Source organism: Hyperoodon ampullatus (genome assembly GCF_949752795.1).
Source record: "Hyperoodon ampullatus genome assembly, chromosome: 16".
NCBI lineage: Eukaryota > Metazoa > Chordata > Mammalia > Artiodactyla > Ziphiidae > Hyperoodon > Hyperoodon ampullatus.
In genome coordinates, this window is record NC_136929.1 from 1,699,948 (window position 1) to 1,713,879 (window position 13,932).

A 13,932-nucleotide genomic window follows, 5' to 3' on the forward strand; every position below is an offset into this window, starting at 1 on the left:
TTCTGGCCAGGAGAGCAGCCCCGGGGCTGACAGAGGGATGGTGGGGCTTCAGGGGAGGGGGAGGGGGGCGGCGACTAGGGGGAGGACAAGGACAAGCCCACGGAGGATCCGGAGGAGGCTGGCCAGGCTCCGTCCCAGGCTCACAGCGAGACATGACTCGGGGACAAACCGTAAAAATCATACTCATCACCTGTACACGTGTAAGCGTTTCTAAACGGCTAGCATAGGCCTGAAAATAATCCACTTAAGTAATGTAAATATGAATTTACACATAATGATGCATTATGACACCAATAATATATTGAAAAAGAAGAAATTAACATGCAGCTTTCAGGGAGGTTTCTGTCCCCATTTTCATAAATTTCCAACTAGTAGAGTTGATCATACTAATATGATTTTGCCTTACTGTAAAATAATTTTCTACAGGTGCTTAGAGCTTTCTTTCCCTGTCTTGACTGGTTACCATCATGTCATACGCTTCAGACAACAGGCCTGGGGAGAGCCTGATGGCCGAGAGGCTGTGCATGGGGGACCGGGGGCGGGGGAGACACGGGGAGGCTTTGGACCTTCCATTCAATTTGCTGTGACCCTAAACCTGCTCTAAAAATAAAGTCGATTAAAGCTTTAAAAATAAATACATAGAAGTGAGAAGTTAAAAAAAGATAGTGGTAGGAGCCTGCCCGAAGTGAGCAGTACTTGGGGAAGAGGGTGGGGCTACGTCCAATAAATGAAACAATTTCAGACGGAGATTTGGCCAAAGAACACAGCCCCGTGGCGCTGTTTTCTCATTGTAACAGGTTTGCGGCCGTCTGGGGCCGTCTGGGGCCGTCTGGGGTCGGCGGGGACTCACCCTGAGCTTCCGGCTCTGCTTCCGCACCAGCCGGCCGTGCTGGACGAAGTGCACGGGGCACTGGTTCATGGCGCTGTCGGCTTTGTGGCGCAGCCAGTCCTCGTAGCCCTGCGGTGGGGGAGAGACGCCGTGAGCCCCTCCTGGACTTGGCGGGCGCGGCCGTGGCCACGGTCAAGTGCGCGTGGACACGAGCGGGCGGGAGCCGTGTCCCTGGGCTCCCGCCACCGCCGTGCGCGAAGCCACGTCACCTTTTGTGCCCCCTTCCCTCGCACCCAGCCCCCAGCCGGGCAAGTCCTGGCGCGTCCTGCACAGGGACACGCGTCCTGAACCGACCCCGTGCCGCGGCCTCCGGCCCGCAAGGACAGGACCAACCCGACTGCGCCCCACCCGACACGGCTCCAAAGGCTCCTGTCGGGACCCACGCGGGCGGACGGCCATCCTCGGGTCAGCTGGGCTGTGCCTGGAGTCCCTCGGGGGCCGAGAGCTGCTCGAGCCCCCTGGGTCTCAGGAGCGGCCGAGGGAGGGGTGAGGGCCGCGGGCAGGCGGGCAGGGGAGCAGGCGGCACCCAGGGGCTGTGCCCACCCAGGGGAGCGCTGCAAGGGTCACGCAGAGGCGTCCGATGTCGTCAGGTGCTGCTCGGGAGCACGCGAGCTGGCCAGGCGGTGGGCTCTGTGGGAGGGGCTTTGCATGCAGAGGGAGGAGGGGGCTGGGGAGGAAGCGGGGGAGGCAGGCGAGGGCGGCAGGCGAGGGTGGCGAGCGGGTAGCCCCTGGAGCCAGGGCTCGGTCAGGAGGGCAGCGGGGGGTTGGCAGGGCTGGAGGTTAGCTTGGGGGGACGGGTGGCCCTGGAAGGTCACAGCTCTGACAAGGGACCTCCTTCGTCCTCTCCTCAGGCCCCTTGGGTCTGCTGGCCTATGTCTGAGGGTCGAGCCAGGATGGACCCGGGCTGCGCAGGGCAGTGCTCCCACCTGCCTGGCACCGTGTCCTGGCCAAGGTGGCAGGCAGGCGCTTTCTGTGCCCATGGGCGGGTCTCACCCACCAGGAGCTGCTACCACCGCCCTCACTCCGTAGCCACAGGGCGGGGAGTTCAAGGGCACACACTTAGGAGCAGGGACACTTGCTGTATCCAGAGGCCCCTCGCTGTGGTCAGGATGCTCTTGGGGCCGGCTCCGTGCTCTTTCAGCCCTGCCTGCATCACTGCCTCAGGGCAGAACCCTCTAAGATCAGGCCTGGGGTCGCCAGCCCCCTGGTGACTGGACTGTTCTAAGATGCTCACACAGTATGTGCTAAGTGCATAGACCAGGCTCCATCTGTGGGTCCCTGTATCACATCCTCAGCTTCGCCAGATATTCCAAACTGTTCCCCAGGACGGTCCCGACATGCTCCCATCAGTGTGTGTGGATGCCTGTTTGACCACATCTTAATCCCATCCGCTCTTCAGACTTTTACATTTAAAAGCCAATTTAATGCGTATAAAGTAAAATCATATCGTTGTTCAAGCCTGTATTTGCAGATGACTGGTGAGTGGAAACTAAAACCCAAACTATCACAAAGGAATCCCTGAGTGCTGCTCACGGTTCTGTATTAAATACAGACCCGTCCAGACGGCCACACTGAGGACCAGCTGGGAGAGCTGCAGGCCCCGCCCTTATGCTCACGAAGGTCACCTTGAGACTCCATTCTTCATGTTTTCTCGGTCTGGAGTCAATCACTCCTCCATGCGTCACCTCATTCCCATTGTCACCCACTGTCACTTATACCATGTCTCATGTGACATGTGTGTTCAGTTTTTTAATTTTTTATTTAGAAACTAACACAGAAAGCATGGCTTTGTCAGCAACAATGTGACCATCAAGAATTTAACTAGATGCTATCTTTCTGTAAATTATTTCAAATGCAAATGTCATCGTGTTCAAAAGTTTGCAGCAGGGACTTACTTCCCTGGTGGTCCAGGGGGTAAGACTCCGCGCTCCCAGTGCAGGGGGCTAGGGTTCCATCCCTAGTCGGGGAACTAGATCCCGCAAGCATGCCGCAACTAAGAGTTTGCATGCTGCAACTAAAAGATCCCGCAGGCCGCAACTAAGACCCGGTGCAGCCAAAACAAATGAATAAGTAAATAAATCACTAAAAAAAAAGTCTGCAGCAGATAAGGGACTTGTATCTACAACATATAAAGAATTTTCACGATTCATGGATAAAAAGACAACCCAATTTAAAAACAGGCCAATGACTTGAAGCTATTTCTCTAAAGAAGATTTACAAAAGGCCAATAAGCTCATGGAAAGATGCTCAGTATCAGGTTACCAAGGAAACGTAAAATCAAAGCCGCGGTGGGATATACCACCCCACACCCGCTGGGATAAGCGTAATAAAAAAGACGAACAAGCCTTAGCAGGAATGTGGAGAAACTGAAACCTCACACACGGCTGGCTGGAATGTAAAATGGGGCACTCACTTTGGAAAACACTTTGGCAGTTCTTTACAACATTAAAGCAACTCTGTTCCTTGGTATGTACCCAGGAGAAATGAAAACCTATGTCCACACAAAGCTTATATGTGGATGTTCATAATGGTGCTCTCCATAATACACAAAAACTAGAAGCATCCAGGGAGTTCCCTGGTGATCCAGTGGTTAGGACTCTGTGCTTTCTCTGGGTTCGACCCCTGGTCAGGGAACTAAGATTCCACAAGCCACGCCATGTGGCAAGAAGTAAATAAATCAATAAAGCCACATTTAAAAAAAAAAAGTAGAAGCACCCCAAATGTCCATCAGTGGATGATGGATAAACAAAATGTGGTCTATCCACATGATGGAATATTATTCATCTGTGAATGAAGCACTGACACATGCTACAACGTGGATAAGCCTTGAAAACATGCTCGGTGAAATAAGCCAGACACAGAAGATCACTCCTGTATGATTCTGTTCATATGAAATGTCCCGAATAGGCAAATTATAGCAACAGAACGTAGACTGGTGGCTGCCAGGAGCTGGGGAGGGGGATGGGGAGTGATGCTCATGGGTACAGGGCTTTCTTTCAAGATGTCGGGAATCTTCTGGAATGAAACAGAGGTGATGGTTGAGCATTAAACTGGCTGAACGGATGGTGGGACTAACAGACGACCTGTCCTTCCTGTTAGTCACCGGCTTTATTTATCAGGACTTCAAAGAACAGCACGATCCACACTGAGCGAGTCAGGAGTCGTGGGCTGTTCTACTTATGGAGCCATATCCCAGACCCTCTGCACGAGCAGGTCCTCGGGGTTCAGGCAGCCAGGGATGCAGCGGGCGAAGCAACTCAGGCGCTGCCTCCGGGCGATTCCACGTGAGAACGACCGTGGCCTCTTCAAACTCTCAGGGCGACAATCTAGCACTAAATTACACAGTCTCTCTTCTTTTAACTCGAGTATCTCTTAACTCAAGACTCTATCTAAACCAGTCACAAAAGTGAATTTCTAGAAGTCAGCTAAGTTTCCTACGAGCTTTGCTTTGGATGAAAGGCGATGTCCTATAACGGAGACTCTGTAGGACCTTCCTCCTTCCTGCCTGTAAAGCTCACCTGCTTGATAGCTGTGACAGTGATGACGAAGAAGAGCGGGAGGCCACTCGTCACTGGACTCGTGGGCGTATCAATAATCAGCTGTAATGAGAAGAGGACTGTTGAGTCATTTCAGAAGCGCTTCTCGGGGGCTTCAGACGGGCTGGCTGGCCCTGTAACACCTCCAACGTCTGCTCTGACGCATTTTAACTCGCTTTACTATTACCCCACTTCATCCCACCACTGGAGATAAATTCGATATGAATTTTTACTATAAAACTGAGGGCAGTTCTCCTTAATTACGGGATGTGCTTAGGAAGCCACGTCAGCAGTGGCAAAGACACCAGCTGACTCCAGTGCACGTTTTATTTCAATTTACCCGTCTGCTCCTGGTGCCACACTTTAATTACATTATTTGCATAAATTGCTGTTGGGGAAATTTTAAAAGTCCTTCAACGGTATTTTGTGTGATTGAGACAAGTTAGGTTGCTGTTCTTAAAGCACATCTGACCTGTTCCGTAATCCACACCTCACTGTGGTTTTCACTCTCTTTTTTTTTTTAACTCTCTTTCTCTTAATGTTTTTTTTTTTGAGAATCCCCCCTAAAGATCAGGAAGACCCTGCTCTCCCATCAGTACTGGAGAATGAGGACGGAAAGCGGGCGGGACCAGTTCACGTGCGCAGCGCTCACGGCTACGTTTTAGTGAACAGGTCTCTCTGAACCAACACGCTTGTCCTTGAAGAAAACAAGTGAAGTGTCTGCAGATAAAGGGGCACCAAGTCCTTGCTCCTTCTGAGGAGCGAACCAATCACCTGAGAATAAATGCCACTTATTTATATTTACATTTGAGGTGACAGAAAAAGATGACCAGACTTACCTGTACCAGAAATATGATAAGAAAATAAAAGTTGGCTATTCTTCTGAATTGTTCAAATAAGTTCTTGGGTATGAAGTTCCAAAATGTGTACTGTATAAAAGAAAAACAGAAAGGGGTCATTTTTTTTTTTTTTTTTTTTTTTTTTTTTTTTGCGGTACGCGGGCCTCTCACTGTTGTGGCCTCTCCCGTTGCAGAGAGCAGGCTCAGCGGCCATGGCTCACGGACCCAGCCGCTCCGCGGCATGTGGGATCTTCCCAGACCGGGGCACGAACCCGTGTCCCCTGCATCGGCAGGCGGACTCTCAACCACTGCGCCACCAGGGAAGCCCAGAAAGGGGTCATTTTGATCCCATTTTACACTATGTAGTATTACTCTACCACATGATAAGCAGTCCTGAATTTCAAAGTACAAAATGTCTAGCTTTAGATACAAAATTGAGAGTGTTTGTAGACATTTTATCAACTTGTTGACTGTAAAAACAACCGCTAACACAGAACATGTGCTCCAAAAGCAGCATATGTCAACTACCTAATTCCAATAATTCAAGGTAAGGCAAAGTAGCTTAAGAATAGTTTTAATAGTTTTAATAGTTTTACTATTAAAATGTCTCTTATAAAATATAAACCTCTGATTGTTAACTCAAAACACACATGGTTAGCATTTTTCTTTGATTGTAATTTTTGGTAAGCTCTCTGTTTTGTTACAGCATGGCTAGGAGCGGACAGAAAGTAAAACAGAAGTCACCATTTTCAGGTGGTCTTGACCCAGCTTGGCTATGGTTCCTGCACTGAGGAGGTGTCCTGGGCCAGCCCCTCCCCCTTACCTAGGGGGCTGGAGAGAGACACAAGGAGGGCAGTCAGGCCACTTACTCCCCAAATGTCTTGTTTTTGCCTCAGGAGACCTTCCCTAACCTTTGTGTTGAAAACAACAATGTCCCGTATGTCATTAACCTACAGTAAACACTGAGCTTGGACACTTTTTAAAATTCCATTGGATAGTTTTGCCTTTTAATGAAGATCGTCCCCTGAACAGGGAGAGCCTGCTCTGCCCGCCATCTCTCTCATCTGGACCAGTAAGCACCTTGGTTATCCCTCTGCATCTAGACCCGCAAGCACCTTGGTCAGCTCGCATCAGGGGATGGAGCTGGCACCGAGGATCTTGACGCTGGTTACCAAACTCATCCCAAGAGCTCCTTTAATGCCAGGATCTCAAACACAGGTTCTTGAAAATCATGCTGTGTTTTTAATTTCAAATTCCACTTGTTTGCTGCTGGCATATAGGGACGCAATTGACTTTTGCATCCTGCAATCTTGCTATGATAGCAAATCTGTAACTCACTTTAAGATTAAGCCATGAACAGAAAGACTAATTAAGGTTAGTTTAATTCTCATACTTCTGAGCCTCAGGACCCCTTAACACTTAAAAACTGAGGACCTCAAAGAGCTTTTGTTTATGTTGGGTATAATCCATCCATATATACTGCATGAGAAAAAATTAATATTTATGTGTTCATTTAAAAACAATAATAAACCCATTGCGTGTTTATAAATTCCAAGAGGTTCTGTTAATTCTTTGGGTTTTCTACATAGACAATCATGTCACTTGTAAACAAACACAGTTTTATTTCTTCCTTCCCACTCTGTTTATCTTTTATTCCCTTTCCTTCTCTTACTGTATTAGCTACGACTTCTAGTAAGACGTTGAGTAAGAATGGTGAGAAGGGCCTCTTTGCCTTGTTCTCAATCTTTGGGTGAAAAGCATCTAGTTTTTCACTATTAAGAATGGTTTTAGCTATGGGTTTTTTTTTTGTTTTTTTTTTTGGTAGATGTTGAGGAAATTCTCCTCCGTTCCGAGCGTTTTTATCACGATTGGGTGTTGGATTTTGTCAGATGCACACTAGGTTTTCTTCACTGGAGTACAACCAAGTTGAGAACCAAAAGGCAGGTCCGAGATTGAAATGTAGCCACAGAAATTGAGAGGACAGTACACACTGCTAGATCTTCTTTATCTCTGTTTCTCAATCAGCAAAACAAACAAAAACAAACAAAAACCCCCAACCCTGACAGCCAGTAAAAGTACAGGCACTTTCTTCCTTAAAATAAACAAACACCCCCCCAAGACCATGATCTGAATTTTTAACTTGCTCCTCCTACTCGGGACATTCAACTACTCCATGGAAATCTCAAAATATTTACTCTTTACCACACCACAAAAAACATGGACTTCGGAGTCAGACCCCATATTAAACCCTGGTCCTGACATTTAAAAATTGGGTAAGAGCAAACTATTTAATTTAAGGACTGAGTTCTACCCTTCTTGTTTATAAAATGAGTATTGAGAACAGCATGTGCCTTAAAGGAATGTAATGAGGATCGAAGTTCTGGCTCAAACTGGTCTCAAAAATAACTGAGACGATGAAATTCTACAACTTGAGAAGAAGCACAAACAAATCAATCTTTTTAAATGTTTGAGAGAGATATATTTTCTCTTAAGCAGGCCATAAAGAAATTCAGTTACTTTTCACTAACTTTCAAAAGGAGTTATTAAAAGAAATATAAGTTATGTCATCACGGCATTTATGTCCCATTTTTGTGGTTCTGTAACCAACCTAGAATGATCTTTCACTCTTTGTATGCTCATTTCTATGAGATACTGATCCCAAAATGGAATTGTCTTTAAGGCCCCAGCCCATGAAACCCACCCTGTCTCTCAGCACCGAGGCTGACAAACTCACTACCCAGCAGTTAATCAAACGCCTCCCCAAATACCTGTAACACACTACACAGTAACAAAGTCCCATTAATGGAAAAAGTTCCTGCTTAAAATCCCATCTTCTATCTGCCGAAATACTTATAGATGGAAATTATATATTGTTTAGGACTTGCTTCAAAATGATCTCGAGGAAGAAAACAAAGGCACAGAAAAACACACTGGGCCATCTGTTGATAACTGCAGACAGTGGGTGGTAAGTGCATAGACATTTGTTACCCTATTCTCTTTATTTTCCTATGTTTTTGAAAGTTTCCATATTCGAAAGCTCCATATATTTATTATAGAGCGTCATCTTCTACAATCCTACCAAACGTGCAGATCAGTTTTTATTAACCCTAGCACTCTACGTGAATATCTGGTCTTATTCTATTTTAATGCTACTGTTTCAGGACACCCTTTCAGTTTCCTAAATCCTAGTCTACCAGGGAACCAGTACAGATCTGGAATTTAAAACCATTTAAATGATGACTTTATTCCTATCAGGTGCAGGAGGCCCATGCTGCAGCTTAGACATTACGTTTTGTGATCTCCATATTTTACAGAATAAATGACTGTCATAAGTTATCACTGCTGGTTATTAGTCATACGGTCAAAATCCCTGATGATGTATGGTAAGAAAAGTGAAAACCCAATGAGATAGTTGAAACATTCATGACTGCACTGATGTATCAGTACTGTATGGATAAAGTAAAATAAAACGAACATTTTATTACATATGTAAGAGTTGGCAATTGGATAATGGTGTGCCAATTGTACATTTTAAAAATATTCCATTACCACATTAAAAAAATATTTATTTATTTACTTATTTATGTGGTTGCACCAGGTCTTAGTTGTGGCAAGTGCGCTCCTTAGTTGCGGCTTGCCTGGCTCCTTAGTTGTGGCGTGCGAATCTTTAGTTGCGGCGTGCGAATCTTTAGTTGCGGCATGCATGTGGGATCTCGTTCCCCAACCAGGGATCAAACCCAGGCCCCCTGCATTGGGAGCATGGAGTCTTATCCACTGTGCCACCAGGGAAGTCCCCCAATTGTACATTTTTGATCTCTGCTAAACTGTAAAGATCTAAATATTTGCTTAGACCTTGGGCCACAATATAATGTAATACTTTGTATTACAATGTACAGTGCAACACTCTGACCTACATCTGTCAAGTCCCACGATCAGTAGAATAGAACTTAATACTGGAATCCTTGGTATTGAGCCACAAGCGTGGAACAAAGGGTTTTTTTTTTTTTGCTATGAGGGAGCTAAGGAGTCTGAGGTCGCGGAGCATCTCTTTCCCATCAGACAACTTGAGGAGTATTGAATCCACAGGACAATTAGTAGCCTTGTGTTTCTTTCATGCCATGAAAGACTTCACACCCAAAGTGTGCATCTGCCCTGGGGGTCGTGTGTCGTCAGCGCTGAGCTGGTTTCGGCCACTCTCTTCCTTCCGTGAGAGTCACCTGTGTCCTGTACTCACTGGGAGGGTGGCTCAGACGCAGAGAAGCCGTCCCGCCTGGCCGATCTTTAGTCACATGGAGACGGGGAGACAAGAACAGCCTGGCGCCACCCTGCCTCGCCAGCCCCGGAGAGTGAAACCAGAACACCTGGAAACCGCTGAGGCTGCGGCTATTGTGTGCCTGGAGGGGGAATCCTGCACAGGTGTGCATGGGGCACCCTAAAAACACACCGGGTACGGTCACTGATCTCCAGGGAAGGCGACCCGGAAGGTCACAAGTAGTTCAGCTTTCTGTACAGGGTGGAGGGACAGCACGGCCTGAGCTGAACATTTAATTCCACAGCATCCTGAGGGCAGAGATGGGAGCCACAGGCGTTTTGTGCCCAAAGGTACAATTTTGTAACTTGATGAAGCCCCACTGTCCCCTGAGTCCAGGATCTGATGCTCGAGCAGGCCCTGGGTTGGGGGCTCGGCATGAAGTCAGAAGTCAAGGGGTTGTGCTGGGGTCATTTCTACCAGGTTCTGCCCAAAAAGGAAAACAGAACTCACTGATCACCAATAACAGCACTTCTTCGGATCAGGCCAGGTGAGCATTTTCACCCCTCGTGTAACTTTTCACATGCTAAATGCTTTCACGACCTTGGATTTAATAAAACCAAACTTACTACTTTATTGCTGGTAGTAGTATTAGTACTCCTTAAGTAATAAGTCATAAAACTTATTACTAAAGTGTGTCTGCGCACTTATGAAATCTTGGTTGACAATCTTTTCTTTTAAGGTAGAAACGAATGTTCTCTTCCCAAGAAAATATATATATATCACCACAAACATATTCTCCAAACCTGTTTGTAAACTTACGCTTTACAAATTAAGTTGTATTTTCCACATCCTGAGCTGTTTTTAAATGAAAACGATCATGTGTCCGGATGTCCACGTCACGTGGTCTAAATCCACAGCCTGTCCACCCTGCTACTGACTTGGGTTCTAGGTCCTCATCTGAGGATCTCCTCTGTACTGAGATCAATTAGCAACTGAGGTTACGTTGTCTGTAACTGTTCTTGAAATTACACATTACATTGTCTGTAACTGTTCTTGAAATTACACATTACGTTGTCTGTAACTGTTCTTGAAATTACACACCATCATCTACCTGGAACTGACTTTAAGCCACTAATCCTGCAAGTCCCCTCTCTCCTCAGAGCTGAGACTTGTTGCCTTTTCACCAAAACCCACCCCTCCTGTGTGACAGGCTGATCTGGCTCCTGGGGCAGATGCTGACTTAATTCTGTTAGTGTCTGCTCCACAGCTTCCTGGGGTGAAGGAACTTTCCTGAAAAGAAACAGTTTTGAAAAGGCGCCCAGGACCTGCACGTGTATCGAAACCCATCCTTACAGCACCCTCGCCCCGGGGGTGGGTTTCCTCTGTCAGAACCCAAGGAGCCTCGGGGCACATAGGAAGAAGCCACCGCAGGCAAGGCAGGAGAGAAAGGCGGCGCCGAGCAGACCCCGGGAGGTGACACGGGGCCCCTCAACGTCTTGCTGGCCACTGGCTGCGGGAATACTAGAAGGGAAAATCTGAAAGTGATAAATTGGCTCGAAACTGGAATCATAGCAAAAGGGGTCATAGATGGGATTTAGGAATCACTGCTCTCAATTATCTCCCCCAGAGCGCGGAGGGGGCTTCATAACAAACACGTGCCCTGCAGCCTCGGGCTCTAGTCCACCGGACGCGTCAAGAAGGGCTTTGCTGCTCCGATCCCTGAGTTTCTGAAGTTTCCTTTGAGCGGCTGCACAGAACCTTCCAGGTTTCCGGGAGGAACCGGGGCTGGGACAGCAGGGCCCAAGCTTCGTCCCTGGGGGAGAAGCCAGCTGTGCGGGACGTGACTCAGCAGCTGAGGTGGCTTTGTCAAACGTCCTGCCCAGACGAAATGCGGGGCAGCGTGGGGACTCGATGCCTAATTGAGTGGGGGCTCGAAGTTGTCCCCGCAAGTTCACACGTGCACAACATCTGAGTGTTTTCGGTGCACTTCCCCATTCCTCGATGCGTCTGCACTGCACACAAGCAGATTTCTAAGAAATACGTTTGAGATTTTGTTCCTTTGGGGGCACTAGTGGTTGGCAGAGTGCATCTTCAGTGAGCTCTATTCGAGACTAACTTATAAATGTCACTACTGGAAAGACCTATTTCTGGATACGAGGTCCTCCCGTTTATTTCTCCTTTCATTGGTCACGTCTGGGCAACCACGGACTACATTTGTTTGGCTGTGATTTTGTTTATGAGCAACTGACTTAGCCATGCTGTATTTCTGGAGACTAAAGTTAGTATTTTACATTGCAGTTTTAAAATAAAATAATTCCATTAAGAAAACTGCCTTACACAAATGAACCTATCTATGAAACAGAAACAGATTCACAGACACAGAGAACAGACTTGTGGTTGCCAAGGGGAAGGCGGATGGGGGAGGGATGGAGTGGGAGTTTGGGGTTTGTAGATGCAAACTATTACATATAGAATGGATGAACAACAAGGTCCTACTGTAGAGCACAGGGAACTGTATTCAATATCCCGGGATAAACCATAATGGAAAAGAATGTATATATATGTGTAACTGAGCCACTTTGCTGCACAGCAGAAATTAACACAACATTGCAAATCAACTGTACTTCTACTAAAAAAAAATTTTTTTTAAAAACTGCTTTAGAAAACCTTCTCGGTTGTCAAGTATTCCTAACAAGCACGGGACACTCTTGATAACTCATGAAAGAATTAAGCGGGTCCACCGCAGGTATCTGGACACGCAGCACACTGATGTGTGAATTAGGTAGGTCTGCGACATGGGTCTGAGTGTCCAGGACACCCAGGCATGTGGAAAGGTCTCTGTAGCCTGCAAAGCCACCGTTTACTGTTTTCCAGGGTCAGCAACCCCGTTCTCAAGACCCAGCTACCGGTTACTCTAAGGTGTGAAGACGGTCCTGCAACGCCACCTCCAGGCCAAGCGACGGTCACGCGCCCCGTAAACGGTGACACGCGCGCGTCCTCCTCTTTGCGTCACTGCTCCTAACTGATGGCCTCTGACACGCGTCCAGCGTGCGCGTCCGCGAGCTGGTGGCACCGGGGCACCCGCATCGTCTCCGTTTTGCAGGAGGAGACCCTGGCCTGGGGCGGCTCGGTGGTGGCACGCGGCCAGAGAGCTAATACGCGGTGCCCGCGGGATCTGAACGTCCTAGACTTCAAATCTGATCCTTAAACGTGACACAGGTCAGAGGGACGTGAAGAGAACGTGCTGTGACGTCAAGTCTTAACAGTGTTCGGGGGGCAACCGAAGGGGTGCTGAGCGTGCAGCCCAGCTGTTCAAGGCGGGAGGCCGCAGGCTGACGCTTACCTTGGAGGAGACGATTCTGTTGTCCGGGCACCTCTGTGGGATGTAGGCCTCAGCACCCGGCGGGGGCTCGCGGTGGCCCACGTACACGGTCCGGCTGTCCACCCAGTCCTCCTCCCCAGCACACTGCGGGGGAAAGAGCGGTCAGAAAGGGCCTTGGGGCGGGGGGGCAGCGTCTCCCCGGGGTTTGGCTTGGATGCAGGTCTGTGCTGGGCCCTGGGGAGGGCTGGGCGCACCTGCAAGGCCGGACCCCCCACCCCTGCCCACCCACTGGGCCCTCACGGGATAAGTGCTTCAAACCCCCGCCCAGCTCTTCAGGGAAGCGGTCTGAGCGGCCACCGGCACCCCCAGCGGGAGTCGAGGGGGGCCTTCAAAGCTGGTGGGCGGTGGAAATGCCACAGGGCGGGTCCATTCAAAAACAGAAAGTGACAGCAAAACCCTAAGCCTTCAGAAAAAAAGACGACAATCCCAGAACTTTTGGGAAAGGTCTTTAACAAAACAAGAAAGTAAAACTATGAGTTCAGAGCAGGACTGTTCACACATCGCAGCAGCTCATCAATAAGCCTCCCTGGAAACGGAGAAGACCTGGGTCTGACTCATCTTTGCATTATTCAGAGTGTTGGTTACCAGACATTAAGGAAACACCTCTGACCCGAAGAACCTTCTAGTGACACTCAACCAACTGTATGCAGTCAGCACTGCAGTGCCTGAGACATGACAGCTGCTGATGAGAGACTAACATGAAGCCTCGTATCGCGGCCCCAGCACGGGGCCCTAGACCTCCCCCCACAGACAGGCAGCCCCAGCACGGGGTCCTAGCCCCTTGCTCAGCGTTGTCAAGAACAAACAGGCAACGAAAGGAAACACCCGGCCGTGCTCCGGGTGCCCAGCCCGCCCCATCCAGCACTGTGTCTAGCCTTTGTGGCTTCAGGGAACCTTCACTTTTTTTTTTTTTTTGCGGTACGCGGGCCTCTCACTGTTGTGGCCTCTCCCGTTGCGAAGCACAGGCTCCGGACGCGCAGGCTCAGCGGCCATGGCTCACGGGCCCAGCCGCTCAGCGGCATGTGGGATCCTCC

The 13,932-nt window shown here is 48.6% G+C and overlaps 1 protein-coding gene across 2 annotated transcripts in view; it reads right to left on the bottom strand.

Annotated features, from left to right (window-relative positions):
- Nucleotides 1-13,932, bottom strand: part of ATP11A (ATPase phospholipid transporting 11A) — a gene marked incomplete at both ends in the record, with an annotated part of 116,464 nt that overhangs the window by 45,434 nt on the left and 57,098 nt on the right. For both annotated transcript variants that reach the window (XM_079721922.1, XM_079721923.1), the window contains 4 exons: nucleotides 851-958; nucleotides 4,408-4,488; nucleotides 5,265-5,354; nucleotides 12,860-12,982. In XM_079721922.1, coding sequence (XP_079578048.1) covers nucleotides 851-958; nucleotides 4,408-4,488; nucleotides 5,265-5,354; nucleotides 12,860-12,982 — 402 coding nt within the window. The remainder of the gene's footprint in view (nucleotides 1-850; nucleotides 959-4,407; nucleotides 4,489-5,264; nucleotides 5,355-12,859; nucleotides 12,983-13,932) is intronic.